Source organism: Pseudophryne corroboree, chromosome 10 (assembly GCF_028390025.1).
Source record: "Pseudophryne corroboree isolate aPseCor3 chromosome 10, aPseCor3.hap2, whole genome shotgun sequence".
Taxonomy (NCBI): Eukaryota; Metazoa; Chordata; class Amphibia; order Anura; family Myobatrachidae; genus Pseudophryne; species Pseudophryne corroboree.
This window is the reverse complement of record NC_086453.1, coordinates 385809152-385824062: the sequence shown is the minus strand read 5'-3', so window position 1 is coordinate 385824062 and position 14911 is coordinate 385809152. Positions and strand designations below refer to the sequence as shown.

General features: G+C 48.1%; 1 protein-coding gene across 1 annotated transcript in view; it reads left to right on the top strand.

Annotated features, from left to right (window-relative positions):
• The first annotated feature begins 1533 nt into the window (after positions 1–1533).
• DRAXIN (dorsal inhibitory axon guidance protein) overlaps positions 1534–14911 on the top strand; it is a 171086-nt gene continuing 157708 nt past the window's right edge. Inside the window, exon 1 of the mRNA XM_063943877.1 lies at positions 1534–1633. Within this exon, the coding sequence (XP_063799947.1) occupies positions 1582–1633 (52 nt within the window). The 5' untranslated portion in view covers positions 1534–1581. The remainder of the gene's footprint in view (positions 1634–14911) is intronic.

Sequence of the window (14911 nt, the reverse complement as noted above, 5' to 3'; positions counted from 1 at the left end):
TCCTGCCCAGAGTAATAAGGAAGTTCAAGCAAGAAGGAGGAATCCTACTTCTGATCACTCCAGCGTGGCCCAGACAGCATTGGTTCTTCTAGTTCCGCAGCGCCCAGATCTCCTTGTTCAGGGCCCCTGTGTATATCAGGATTTAGCCCGATTGGCTTTGACGGCATGGCTCTTGAAGCTTCCATCTTGAGGGCCAAAGGATTTCTGAGGCGGTCATTAAAACCATGTTGAAGGCCCGGAAATCGGCTTCTGCTCGGATTTATCATAGGGTCTGGAATTCTTACTTTGCTTGGTGCGCATCTAACAATCCTGAGGCTTACAAGTTTAGTACGGCCAAACTTCTGGCCTTTCTACAACAAGGCCTGGACTTGGGCCTTCGTCTGGCCTCCATCAAGGTTCATATTTCTGCCTTGTTGGTTTGGTTTCAGAGAAAAATTGCGACCTTACCTGATGTACATATGTTCACTCAGGGTGTGTTGCTGATTCAACCTCCTTATGTCCCGCCGGTGGCTCCTTGGGACTTGTCGTGGTTCTGGAGGAATTGCTAGGGTCTCCGTTTGAGCCTCTTGAATCTGCAGACCTTAAGTGGCTTTCTCTTAAGGTATTGTTTCAGCTGGCTATTGCCTCTACTAGACGGGTCTCGGATTTGGGTGCCTTGTCTTGTAGGTCACCATATCTGATTTTTCACCGTGACCGGGCGGTTCTTAGAACACGTCCCGGGTATTTACCTAAGGTGGTGTCTTCTTTCAACTTTAATCAGGAGATTGTGGTTCCGGCCTTTGTATCTCCTGAATTGTTTTCCAAAGAGCGGTCTTTGGATGTGGTACAGGCTCTCTGTATCTACGTGAAGAGAACTGCCTCCATCAGGAACTCGGATTCTCTCTTTGTTCTGTTTGGTTTTCACAAACGTGGCTGGCCTGCTTACAAGCAGACCCTGGCCAGATGGATTAGAATGGTGATTGCACATGCTTATGTACAGGCTGACCGTCCAGCTCCTGCTACCATAAAGGCCCATTCTACACGGTCGGTTGGACCTTCTTGGGAGGCCCGCTGTGGTGCGACCCTTGAACAATTGTGCAAGGCGGCTACGTGGTCCTCAGTGAACACGTTCATAAGGTTCTATGCCTTCAGTACTTCCGCCTCCAAGGATGCTTCCTTTGGACGCCGGGTTCTTGTGCCCGCTACAGTGCGTCCCCTCCCATAAGGAACTGCTTTAGGACATCCCCAATGTCATTCCCTGTGGAGCCCAGTGTACCCCGCAGCAGAAAATTAGATTAATGGTAAGAACTTACCATTGTTAAATCTCTTTCTGCTCCACAGGGCGCCCACCATGACGCACTTAGCTTCTTTGGGTTGGTATGGCATTAGCCACTGACACTTTCTCCTGTCGTGAGAGTGTGGTGTATGTGGCTACTAACCGCTGTCGTCTCTTTTACCTGCAACTGCATTGGACAGGTTAACAAAAACTGAGCTCCTGTGCATGGAGGCGGGGTTATAGAGGAGGCGGTGCTAGGCATTCTGGGAACAGTCAAAGCTTTGAGCCTGTTGGTGCCTCGGCTCAAGATCCTACTCTACACCCCAATGTCATTCCCTGTGGAGCCCAGTGTACCTCGCAGAAAGAGATTTAACAACAGTAAGTTCTTACCATAAATCTCGTTTTATCACTGTACAAGGTGTTATACCTCAGTGTATCACTGTACCTGGTATTATACCTCAGTGTATCACTGTACCTGGTATTATACCTCAGTGTATCACTGTACCTGGTATTATACCTCAGTATATCACTGTACCTGGTATTATACCTCAGTGTATCACTGTACCTGGTATTATACCTCAGTGTATCACTGTACCAGGTATTATACCTCAGTGTATCACTGTACCTGGTATTACACCTCAGCGTATCACTGTACCTGGTATTATACCTCAGGGTATCACTGTACCAGGTATTATACCTCAGTGTATCACTGTACCAGATATTATACCTCAGTATATCACTGTACCAGGTATTATACCTCAGTGTATCACTGTACCAGATATTATACCTCAGTATATCACTGTACCAGGTATTATACCTCAGTGTATCACTGTACCAGGTATTATACCTCAGTGTATCACTGTACCAGATATTATACCTCAGTATATCACTGTACCAGGTATTATACCTCAGTGTATCACTGTACCAGATATTATACCTCAGTATATCACTGTACCAGGTATTATACCTCAGTGTATCACTGTACCAGGTATTATACCTCAGTGTATCACTGTACCTGTTATTATACCTCAGTGTATCACTGTACCAGGTGTTATACCTCAGTGTATCACTGTACCAGGTGTTATACCTCAGTGTATCACTGTACCTGGTGTTATACCTCAGTATATCTCTGTACCCAGTATTATACCTCAGTATATCACTGTACCAGGTATTACACCTCAGCGTATCACTGTACCAGGTATTACACCTCAGTATATCCCCATACCAGGCGATATAGGATAATGTGTACCTCAGCGTATCCCCATACCTGGCTATATAGGATAATGTGTACCTCAGCGTATCTCCATACCAGGCGATATAGGATAATGTGTACCTCAGCGTATCCCCATACCAGGCGATATAGGATAATGTGTACCTCAGCGTATCCCCATACCAGGTGATATAGGATAATGTGTACCTCAGCGTATCCCCATACCAGGCGATATAGGATAATGTGTACCTCAGCGTATCTACATACCAGGCAATATAGGATAATGCTTACCTCAGCGTATCTCCATACCAGGCGATATAGGATAATGTGTACCTCAGCGTATCTCCATACCAGGTGATATAGGATAATGTGTACCTCAGCGTATCCCCATACCAGGCGATATAGGATAATGCGTACCTCAGCGTATCCCCATACCTGGTAATTTAGGATAATGCGTACCTCAGCATATCCCCATACCAGGCGATATAGGATAATGTGTACCTCAGCGTATCCCCATACCAGGCGATATAGGATAATGTGTACCTCAGCGTATCCCCATACCAGGTGATATAGGATAATGTGTACCTCAGCGTATCTCCATACCAGGTGATATAGGATAATGTGTACCTCAGCGTATCCCCATACCAGGCGATATAGGATAATGTGTACCTCAGCGTATCTCCATACCAGGCGATATAGGATAATGTGTACCTCAGCGTATCTCCATACCAGGTGATATAGGATAATGTGTACCTCAGCGTATCCCCATACCAGGCGATATAGGATAATGTGTACCTCAGCATATCCCCATACCAGGTGATATAGGATAATGTGTACCTCAGCGTATCCCCATACCAGGCGATATAGGATAATGTGTACCTCAGCATATCCCCATACCAGGTGATATACTGTAATGACAGATGACACCGTCTTTCTGAAGTAATAATACCATACTGCCTACATGTATCACTGTAATTATCACATTCAGCTCCTGGGCAGAGTAATGGGGGGGGCTATGAGAATACTATAGAAACAGGACGGTTATCTTGTGTGACTGATGACGACCCCTGTCTTCCCTTCTCACACATGTATGTTCTCTCAGTGGTGATCAGTGGCGGCAAAGTGCAAATAGGTGAGCCCCACCTGCCAGTGAGCCCCGGCTGGCAGTGTGGCATCATTTGCGGGGTCTGGAGCTGCAGAAACAATACATTTTAGTGATAGAGTGGCACAGTAGTTAGCATTGACCCTTATATGTTTATGTGTGCGATAATGCCTGTCTCAGGGGACCATCTAGTCAGGATTCAATCGACCTTAAAGACAAATTACCCCTAGATTTTTTTTATTAAGTGTACATATTTGCTTATAAATAAGATAAAGTGAATGTGTAGTAATATTGATGTTGGAGAATTTGTTTTTGGCTTATGACAAAAACAAAGGCGCTCTTCTTAGTAAGATCAGTAAGGAAACTATTGCAATAATCAATGCGGGAGATAATGTGAGTGTTATGATTCCAGCACTCTGGTCTGAGGAGATCTTTTTGCGAGGACCGGAGCACTGGAACGAAATGCTGGGGAAGGGAGCGGGAATGGAAAATAGCCCCTGGCACCCTAACTCCGTTGTCTCACCTGTGCTGTCGGAAATCCCCTGCGAGACTATGGTTGCTTGAGCCCATGGCAGCCGCGTTTGAAGGGCGGATTATGTCTGCCCAACTCCGATGCCCCCCCAGGTCTTAATGAGAGACAAAGGGAAATCCGAGACAGGGTGATAACAAGGGGCCCTCTGACTAAACAACCAGGCCAGGGGCTACAAGCTAACTTAAAACTAGAATATGTGCGGAAACACCGCCAGGGAAAAGGACAACCAAAATATCCACTTGTCCACTTCTCCTACCCGGCACCGCCGAGTTCCAGAGAGGACTTGTGGAAGCGGAACCCTCCGCAAATGCTCCGAAAACAGAATATATAAAGGTAAAGCGGCTGAGCCGCAACACACGGCAGAGCCGCAACTCACGGAACACCACTCGATATACAAAGGTGATCAGTCAGGACAACTGGGGACCAACGACTTCCTGGGATGAGATGACAACTCCCGAATACAGGACTTCTGAGGACAGGAATGACCAGATACAGCAGGACTGGAACAGACTCTCAGCAAACCAAGGCAGCATGCAGGAAGCTATTACCGGCGTCTGTGAGAAGTACTGGGAAGGTATTTAACAGGGAGTCCTCCAATCAGCTGCTTAGAGCCTGATTGGGAATAAATGCCGTGCAGCTGCCTTGCTGCACGGCCAGAGAACAAGTGTGTGTGTTTGTTAATTAGGACCTGCAACGGGGAACGCGGTCCGCCCGTGGCGTCCCCGTTGCTAGGGTCCGTGCGGCTCAGCGCGCCCGGCGTCTAGCGTTGCTAGGGAGCCGGCGGCTGAACGCGCACGGCGTCCCTAGTTGCTAGGCGCCGGGCCGCGCGGACATGCGGACCCCGGCGCCTAACAGTACCCCCCCCTTGAGGAGGGGTCAAGGAACCCCTAAAGCCAGGCTTCTGAGGAAATTCCCGAAAAAATGCCCTCTTGAGCCTAGGGGCATGAAGATCCTTATCTAGGACCCAAGACCTTTCCTCCGGACCATAGCCTTTCCAGTGAACTAAAAAATAAAGCCGACCCCGGGACAATTTGGAATCAAGAACTTTCTCTACCAAGAACTCCTGTTGTCCCTGTACATCCACTGGAGATCTACCCTGAGAGATCCTCCGAGGAAATCTACTGGAAGAAACGTATTGTTTCAACAGGGAACAATGAAACGTATTTCCAATCTTGAGAGATCTTGGTAAACGTAGCCGAAAGGCAACTGGGTTGACTCTTTTAATAATAAGAAATGGTCCAATAAATTTGGGTCCCAGTCTAGCCGAGGATTGTCGAAGCCTGATGTTGCGAGTTGACAACCACACCTTGTCTCCCACCTTAAAAGTGCAAGGACGTCGGAGCCTGTCAGAAAATTTCTTTTCTCGAAAGGCCGCTTTTCTGAGAGCAAGGTGCACTTTTTTCCAAATTGCTCTGAGATGGGAGGTCAATGCCAGCGAGGAGACTGGAGAATGATAAAAAAAAGAATTTGCTCTGGGGTGAAAACCAAAAACTGAAAAGAATGGAGACTCTTTAGTGGAGGAATGACAGGAATTATTGTAAGCAAATTCAGCCAAAGGAAGAAACTCGGACCAATCATTCTGGAGTTTGGCTGAATATAAGCGCAGATATCGTTTTAATGACTGGTTAACTCGTTCGGTTTGCCCGTTGGATTGTGGGTGATAACCGGATGTTAATGACAGTTTCATTTTTAATGAAGCACAAAAACATCTCCAGAATTGTGCGATGAATTGTGGACCCCGATCAGAAACAATATCAGTGGGTAACCCATGAAGCCTAAACACATGGCGGAGGAACAAAACTGCCAACCCTTGAGCAGAAGGCAATTGGGGAAGAGCAATAAAATGAGCCATTTTACTAAAACGGTCCACTACCACCCATATGACTCGGAATCCGGCTGAAAGGGGAAGGTCAGCCACAAAATCCATGGAAATATGAGACCATGGCCTGAGCGGGACACTTAAGGGCATAAGTTGCCCGATAGGCAAGGAACGGGGAACCTTATGCTGTGCACAAACCTGACATGAAAAAACAAATTCCCTAACGTCTTTAGACATACCATGCCACCATACTGAGCGAGAGACTAACTCCAATGTCTTAGTGATTCCCGGATGCCCTGAAACCTTGTTGTCATGGAATTCAGTTAAAACAGTAGCTCTCAAAAATTCAGGAACGTAAAGACGACCAGCAGGAGTAAATCTAGGAGCTTGGTGTTGAAGCTGGTTTAACTGGGTAAATAAATCCTGTGTGAGGCCTGCCCGGATGACCGAAGATGGAAGTATTGGGGTAACAACAGGATTGTTATTGTGAACCGGAAGAAAACTACGTGACAGGGCATCAGCTTTAGTATTCTTGGAACCAGGCCTGAAAGTGATTATAAATTTGAAACGAGTAAAAAATAATGCCCAACGTGCCTGCCGGGCATTAAGCCGTTTAGCTGATTCAATGTATTGCAGGTTCTTATGGTCAGTCAATACCGAAATAGTATGCTTTGCTCCTTCCAGCCAATGCCTCCACTCCTCAAAAGCCCACTTTACCGCCAGTAACTCCCGATTACCAACGTCATAATTGGATTCAGCGGAGGAGAACTTCCTGGACATAAAGGCACAAGGATGTAAGTCCAAAGACACCGGATCCTTTTGAGAAAGGACAGCCCCCACTCCAACCTCTGAGGCATCAACCTCCACAACAAAGGGCAATTCCGGATTAGGATGTCTGAGGACTGGAGCTGAGACAAAGGCTTGTTTCAGGGCCCGGAAGGACAACTCAGCTTCATGCGACCAGTTGGTAGGATCCGCTCCTTTCTTTGTCAGAGCCACAATGGGAGCAACCAGGTCAGAAAAAGAATGAATGAACCTCCTATAATAATTCGCAAACCCTAAAAAGCGCTGAATTGCTTTTAAATTGGTGGGTTGCGCCCAATTAAGGATGGCCTGAAGCTTCTTAGGTTCCATGGAAAATCCCTGAGGGGAAATTATGTACCCTAAAAAAGATACTTTCGTGACGTGAAATTCACACTTCTCCAGTTTGGCATATAAATGATTCTCACGTAACTTTTGAAGAACCAGACGCACCTGGGTGATATGTTGTTCCATCGATTCAGAAAAAATCAAGATGTCGTCTAAATAAACGACCACGAATTTCCCTAGGAAGTCACGGAGCACATCGTTAATGAGGTCTTGAAAAACTGCTGGAGCATTAGACAGGCCGAACGGCATCACCAGGTATTCGTAGTGACCCGACTGAGTACTGAAAGCCGTCTTCCACTCATCTCCAGATTTAATTCGGATGAGGTTGTAAGCTCCTCTCAGGTCAATTTTAGAAAAAATCACAGCAGAACGTAACTGATCAAAGAGTACAGAAATCAACGGCAAAGGATAGGTGTTTTTGACTGAGATTTTATTCAAGGCTCTAAAATCTATGCATGGTCTAAGCGAGCCATCCTTTTTCTCCACAAAGAAAAAACCAGCACTTAAAGGGGATTTTGATGGTCTAATAAAACCTTTCTGTAAGCTCTCCTGAACATGGTCATTCATAGCCGAAGTTTCTGGCCCGGACAATGCATATAATCTCCCCTTTGGCAATGCGGCACCAGGGATTAGCTCAATAGCACAATCATAAGGCCGATGGGGAGGCAGAATGTCCGCATTGCCTTTGGAGAATACATCGGCAAACTCCTGGTATTCCACAGGAATGAGTTCTGGAATGATAGCTGCTACTCTAACTGGAAACTAAATACATTCCTTAGCACAAAAAGTACCCCATTGTGAAATCTCCCCGGACCGCCAATCAATGGTGGGATTATGAAAGGCCAGCCAAGGGTGACCCAGAACAACTGGAACTGCTGGGCAATGTGTTAGATAGAACTCGATCTTTTCGGAATGTAAAGCTCCTACTGTAAGTACTACGGGAGGTGTACGGTGAGTAATAACCCCGTTGGAAAGCGGACTCCCATCTAAGCCATGCATGGTGACACACCTACCCAATGGTAACTGAGGAATGCCTAAAGCCTTAGCCCAAGTTAAATCCATAAAGTTTCCTGCAGCTCCACTGTCAACAAAAGCCGACACCAAAGAACTGAGGCTGCCAAAGGAAACCTTAACTGGGACTAAAAGAGAGTTATTCGAGGAGATAAGCTGCAGACCTAGGTGAACCCCCTCACAATTCACCTGGTCAAAGCGTTTCCCGACTTGTTCGGACAGTTACGAGCAAAATGTCCCTTACCACCACAGTACAAACAAAGACCGGAATTTTGCCTTCTGGCCCTTTCCTCAGGAGACAGCCGGGAGAGACCCATCTGCATGGGCTCCTCTACGTCTTCTGGAATGGAATAAACACAAGGACTTGACCTTACAGGTGTTCCTCTTTCAGCCCTCCGCTCTCTGAGACGACGATCAATCTTAATAGAAAGCTCCATGAGTTTATCGAGAGTCTCAGGAGCGGGGTACTGGAGGAGACTGTCTTTAATAGACTCTGATAAGCCGAGGCGAAACTGACTGCGCAGGGCTGGGTCATTCCAGCCACAGTCGTTCGACCAACGGCGAAACTCGGTACAATAAACCTCTGCAGGATTTCTTCCTTGTTTGAGAGCGCGCAGCTGGCTTTCAGCGGACGCCTCTCTATCTGGGTCATCATGCAAAAGCCCTAAAGACTTAAAGAAAGCGTCTACTGACAACAACGCAGGATCCTCTGCCCTTAAACCGAACGCCCAGGTCTGAGGATCCCCCTGGAGTAAAGAAATAATAATCCCAACCCGCTGAGATTCAGAACCAGAGGAAGTAGGTCTTAAACGGAAATAAAGTTTACAGGATTCTTTAAAACTAAAAAATTATTTTCTATCGCCAGAAAAACGGTCAGGCAAATGCATCTTTGGTTCAGGGACTACCTTTGGGGAGGCTCGCAAAAGATCTTCCTGCGACCTCACCCGAAGGGAAAGATCCTGAACCATCTGAGTAAATTCTTGAATCTGATTGACTAAGAGCTGGCCAGGGTTTGGCCCTAAACCTGTCGGATTCATGAGGCCAAAAAATTTTAACAAAAACTGAATGAGAGGAAAAAATTAAAGCCCTGTTTAATTTTAAATTTTTGGTATGGCCGGTAATAATGTTATGATTCAAGCACTCTGATCTGAGGAGATCTTTTTGCGAGGACCGGAGCACTGGAACGAAATGCTGGGGAAGGGAGCGGGAATGGAAAATAGCCCCTGGCACCCTAACTCCGTTGTCTCACCCGTGCTGTCGGAAATCCCCTGCGAGACTATGGTTGCTTGAGCCCATGGCAGCCGCGTTTGAAGGGCGGATTATGTCTGCCCAACTCCGATGCCCCCCCAGGTCTTAATGAGAGACAAAGGGAAATCCGAGACAGGGTGATAACAAGGGGCCCTCTGACTAAACAACCAGGCCAGGGGCTACAAGCTAACTTAAAACTAGAATATGTGCGGAAACACCGCCAGGGAAAAGGACAACCAAAATATCCACTTGTCCACTTCTCCTACCCGGCACCGCCGAGTTCCAGAGAGGACTTGTGGAAGCGGAACCCTCCGCAAATGCTCCGAAAACAGAATATATAAAGATAAAGCGGCTGAGCCGCAACACACGGCAGAGCCGCAACTCACGGAACACCACTCGATATACAAAGGTGATCAGTCAGGACAACTGGGGACCAACGACTTCCTGGGATGAGATGACAACTCCCGAATACAGGACTTCTGAGGACAGGAATGACCGGATACAGCAGGACTGGAACAGACTCTCAGCAAACCAAGGCAGCATGCAGGAAGCTATTACCGGCGTCTGTGAGAAGTACTGCTAAGGTATTTAACAGGGAGTCCTCCAATCAGCTGCTTAGAGCCTGATTGGGAATAAATGCCGTGCAGCTGCCTTGCTGCACGGCCAGAGAACAAGTGTGTGTGTTTGTTAATTAGGCCCTGCAACGGGGAACGCGGTCCGCCCGTGGTGTCCCCGTTGCTAGGGTCCGTGCGGCTCAGCGCGCCCGGCGTCTAGTGTTGCTAGGGAGCCGGCGGCTGAACGCGCACGGCGTCCCTAGTTGCTAGGCGCCGGGCCGCGCGGACATGCGGACCCCGGCGCCTAACAGTGAGCGTGGATTAGAGTTTTAGCAGTGTCTTGTGTAAGATATGATCGTATTTTGGATATGTTTCTTAGATGTATGTAACATGAATTGAGACAGATTGAATGTTGGGAACAAAGGACAGATCAGAGTCAGGGATGACACCTTGGCAGCGAGCTTGTGGGGTAGGGATGATAGTCGAGTTTTCAACAGTGATAGAGATATCAGGTTGGTAACTACTATTGGCCGGTGGAAATATAATTACACTGTCTTTGAAATATTAAGTTTGAGGTGGCGAGATGTCATCCAGGATGAAATGGCAGAAAGGCATTCAGTGACACGGTACAGTACAGATGGTGACAAATCAGGGGAGGATAGGTAGATTTGAGTATCGTCTGCGTACAGATGATCCTGAAATCCTAAAGAGCTGATTAGTTTCCCAAGAGATGTGGTATAGATAGAGAAAAGCAGAGGACCTAAGACTGAGCCTTGCGGTACTCCAACTGATAGAGGTAGAGAAGAGGAGGTAGATTCAGAGAAACGAACACTGAAGGAGCGATTAGATAGGTACGATAGGAACCAAGAAAGGGCCGTGTCCTGAAGCCCTAGGGATTGTAGTGTCTGTATGAGAAGAGAGTGGTCACAGTGTCACATGCAGCAGATAGATCAAGGAGAATAAGTAGTGAGTAATGGCGTTTAGACTTCACAGTGACCAGATCATTCACTACCTTAGTCAGGGCTGTCTCTGTGGAGTGTTGGGTACGAAATCCTGACTGAAGTGGGTCCAGTAGGCTGTGTGAGTTAAGAAAGTGTGTGAGGCGAGTGTAGGCAAGTTTCTCAAGTAGCTTGGAGAGACAAGGGAGCTGAGAGATGGGACGGTAGTCTGAGAGAGCGTTAGGGTCAGAATTTTGTTTTCTGCTGCGGGGTACACTGGGCTCCACAAGGATGGACAATGGGGTGTAGAGTAGGATCTTGATCCGAGGCACCAACAGGCTCAAAGCTTTGACTGTTCCCAGAATGCACAGCGCCACCTCCTCTATAACCCCGCCTCCCTGCACAGGAGCTCAGTTTTGTAGTTGGTGCTGCAGTAAGCAGGCACTAAACAGAGGGGCTGCTCCAGGCAGCCCTAAGAAGAGCTTTTTTAGGAAGAAAAAGTGAAGACTTCAAGGGCAGCAGCGGTGGTAAATGTCAGGAGACATTCACTGCTGCAGCTCCAGCTCTCCCCAGCGGCGCTGTACACTCCCGAGCCCTGGTTGCCGGGTAACTACAGCAGGAGGCTCCGGTTTCCTTCACGTCAGGCACACACAACGGGGGCTCTCCGGGATCGCGTGGTCGCGCTTCGGGAGGTGGTGAGTGGGTCCCGCTTGCGGGACCCGGTCTTTATCGCGATCCAGCGCGGTCAGTGGGAGGCGGGCCGCGCGCGCTGTCGGTGGACACTGTGGCAGTACAGGCGATCCCACTAGATCACCAGGGCATGGGCGCAGGTCAGGTTTTCTTTCTAAACCAGTTTCTAAGAGCCCGCAGTACCCGGTGGTTTTGCCAGCAGGGGGATAAGGCTTAGACCTGAAGCCCAGCCCCAAGGCGCCATTTCCAGCAAATGTTCCTGCCCTGGAGCTGCATATCTGTCTCTCCCTCACTCCCTGTCAGTGTCTGGGCACCATTATCCCTCAGCTCACTGTTCCTGGGACTGCTTGGGCAAATCCTCCTATGTAAAGCCGCCTGGTTGTCAGCGCTGTGACTTTACATGACACTTAAGTATTCTACCTGCCTTTTTAGTCAGTGTTAGTAAGAAAGAGTGCATTTAGTCAGGGTTTATAGTACAATTACCCTGTGATATACATCCAGTTCTTACTGTGTACTGTTATATCTATTGTTATATATCTATTGTTATATAGCTGTGTAAGCTAGTCCAGTGCAGTATTATTGTCAGTAATAACCTCTGCATTGTACAACTGTGACTATCTGTGTGTGCATTGATAGCTGAGTGGTGTCCATCTCGTGTCTTTCACTCAACCTGCTATCCAGGGCCGGCGCTAGGGTGTTCGGCGCCCCCCTGCAAACTATAAATTTGCGCCCTCCCATATTCAACAAAGGGTCAGCGTGCGCCTTTGGTGCGCGCCGGGAAAAGGGGTGTGGTCTCACAAGGGGTATGGCCACACAATAGTACCCCCATTTAAAATTACACCACACAGTAGCACAATCTTATTCCTCTTATATATAATGCCCCCCCAGAAGTAGTAGCGTCCTTATACGTAATGCCCACCAGTAGTAGTAGCTTCTTTATATGTAATGCACCCTCCCAGTAGTAGTAGCAGCGTTATACGTAATGCCCCCCCCAGCAGTAGTAGCATCCTTATACGTAATGCCCCCCCCAGCAGTAGTAGCATCCTTATACGTAATGCCCCCCCAGCAGTAGTAGCATCCTTATACGTAATGCCCCCCCAGCAGTAGTAGCATACTTATACGTCCCCCCCAGTAGTAGTAGCGTCCTTATACGTAATGCCCACCAGTAGTAGTAGCTTCTTTATATGTAATGCCCCCCCAGTAGTAGTAGCAGCGTTATACGTAATGCCCCCCCAGCAGTAGTAGCATCCTTATACGTAATGCCCCCCCAGCAGTAGTAGCATCCTTATACGTAATGCCCCCCCAGCAGTAGCATCCTTATACGTAATGCCCCCCCCCAGCAGTAGTAGCATACTTATACGTAATGCCCCCCAGTAGTAGTAGCGTCCTTATACGTAATGCCCCCCCAGTAGTAGTAGCTTCTTTATATGTAATGCCCCCCCAGTAGTAGTAGCAGCAGCGTTATACGTAATGCCCCCCCAGCAGTAGTAGCATCCTTATACGTAATGCCCCCCCAGCAGTAGTAGCATACTTATACGTAATGCCCCCCCAGTAGTAGTAGCGTCCTTATACGTAATGCCCCCCCAGTAGTAGTAGCGTCCTTATACATAATGCCCCCAGTAGTAGTAGCATCCTTATACGTAATGCCCCCCCCAGCAGTAGTAGCGTCTTTATACGTAATGCCCCCCCAGTAGTAGTAGCGTCCTTATACGTAATGCCCCCCCAGTAGTAGTAGCGTCCTTATACGTAATGCCCCCCCAGCAGTAGTAGCATACTTATACGTAATGCCCCCCAGTAGTAGTAGCATCCTTATACATAATGCCCCCCCAGCAGTAGTAGCATACTTATACGTAATGCCCCCCCAGTAGTAGTAGCGTCCTTATACGTAATGCCCCCCCAGCAGTAGTAGCATACTTATACGTAATGCGCCCCCAGTAGTAGTAGCGTCCTTATACGTAATGCCCCCCCAGCAGTAGTAGCATACTTATACGTAATGCCCCCCCAGTAGTAGTAGCGTCCTTATACGTAATGCCCCCCAGTAGTAGTAGCATCCTTATACGTAATGCCCCCCCAGCAGTAGTAGCATACTTATACGTAATGCCCCCCCAGTAGTAGTAGCGTCCTTATACGTAATGCCCCCCCAGCAGTAGTAGCGTCCTTATATGTAATGCCCCCCCAGCAGTAGTAGCGTACTTATACGTAATGCCCCCCCCAGCAGTAGTAGCGTACTTATACGTAATGCCCCCCCTCAGCAGTAGTAGCGTACTTATACGTAATGCCCCCCCAGTAGTAGTAGCGTACTTATACGTAATGCCCCCCCCAGCAGTAGTAGCGTACTTATACGTAATGCCCCCCCAGCAGTAGTAGCGTACTTATACGTAATGCCCCCCCCAGCAGTAGTAGCGTACTTATACGTAATGCCCCCCCAGTAGTAGTAGCGTCCTTATACGTAATGTTCCCCCAGTAGTGGTAGCGTCCTTATACGTAATGCTCACCAGTAGTAGTAGCTTCGTTATACGTAATGCCCCCCCAGTAGTAGTAGCGTCCTTATACGTAATGCCCACCAGTAGTAGTAGCTTCGTTATACGTAATGCCCCCCCAGCAGTAGTAGCGTACTTACATGTAATGGCCTCCCCAGTAGTAGCGTCCTTGTACGTAATGCCCCCCCCCAGCAGTAGTAGCATACTTATACGTAATGCCCCCCCCAGCAGTAGTAGCATCCTTATACGTAATGCCCCCCCAGCAGTAGTAGCGTACTTATACGTAATGCCCCCCCAGCAGTAGTAGCGTCCTTATACGTAATGCCCCCCCCAGCAGTAGTAGCGTACTTATACGTAATGCCCCCCCCAGCAGTAGTAGCGTACTTATACGTAATGCCCCCCCCAGCAGTAGTAGCGTACTTATACGTAATGCCCCCCCAGCAGTAGTAGCGTACTTATACGTAATGCCCCCCCCAGCAGTAGTAGCGTACTTATACGTAATGCCCCCCCAGTAGTAGTAGCGTCCTTATACGTAATGTTCCCCCAGTAGTGGTAGCGTCCTTATACGTAATGCTCACCAGTAGTAGTAGCTTCGTTATACGTAATGCCCCCCCAGTAGTAGTAGCGTCCTTATACGTAATGCCCACCAGTAGTAGTAGCTTCGTTATACGTAATGCCCCCCCAGCAGTAGTAGCGTACTTACATGTAATGGCCTCCCCAGTAGTAGCGTCCTTGTACGTAATGCCCCCCCCAGCAGTAGTAGCATACTTATACGTAATGCCCCCCCAGCAGTAGTAGCGTCCTTATACGTAATGCCCCCCCAGTAGTAGTAGCGTCCTTACATGTAATGGCCCCCATGTAGTAGCGTTCATAATGCGCAGCGTGCGCACACAGACATACCTCATACACACAATTCACACATA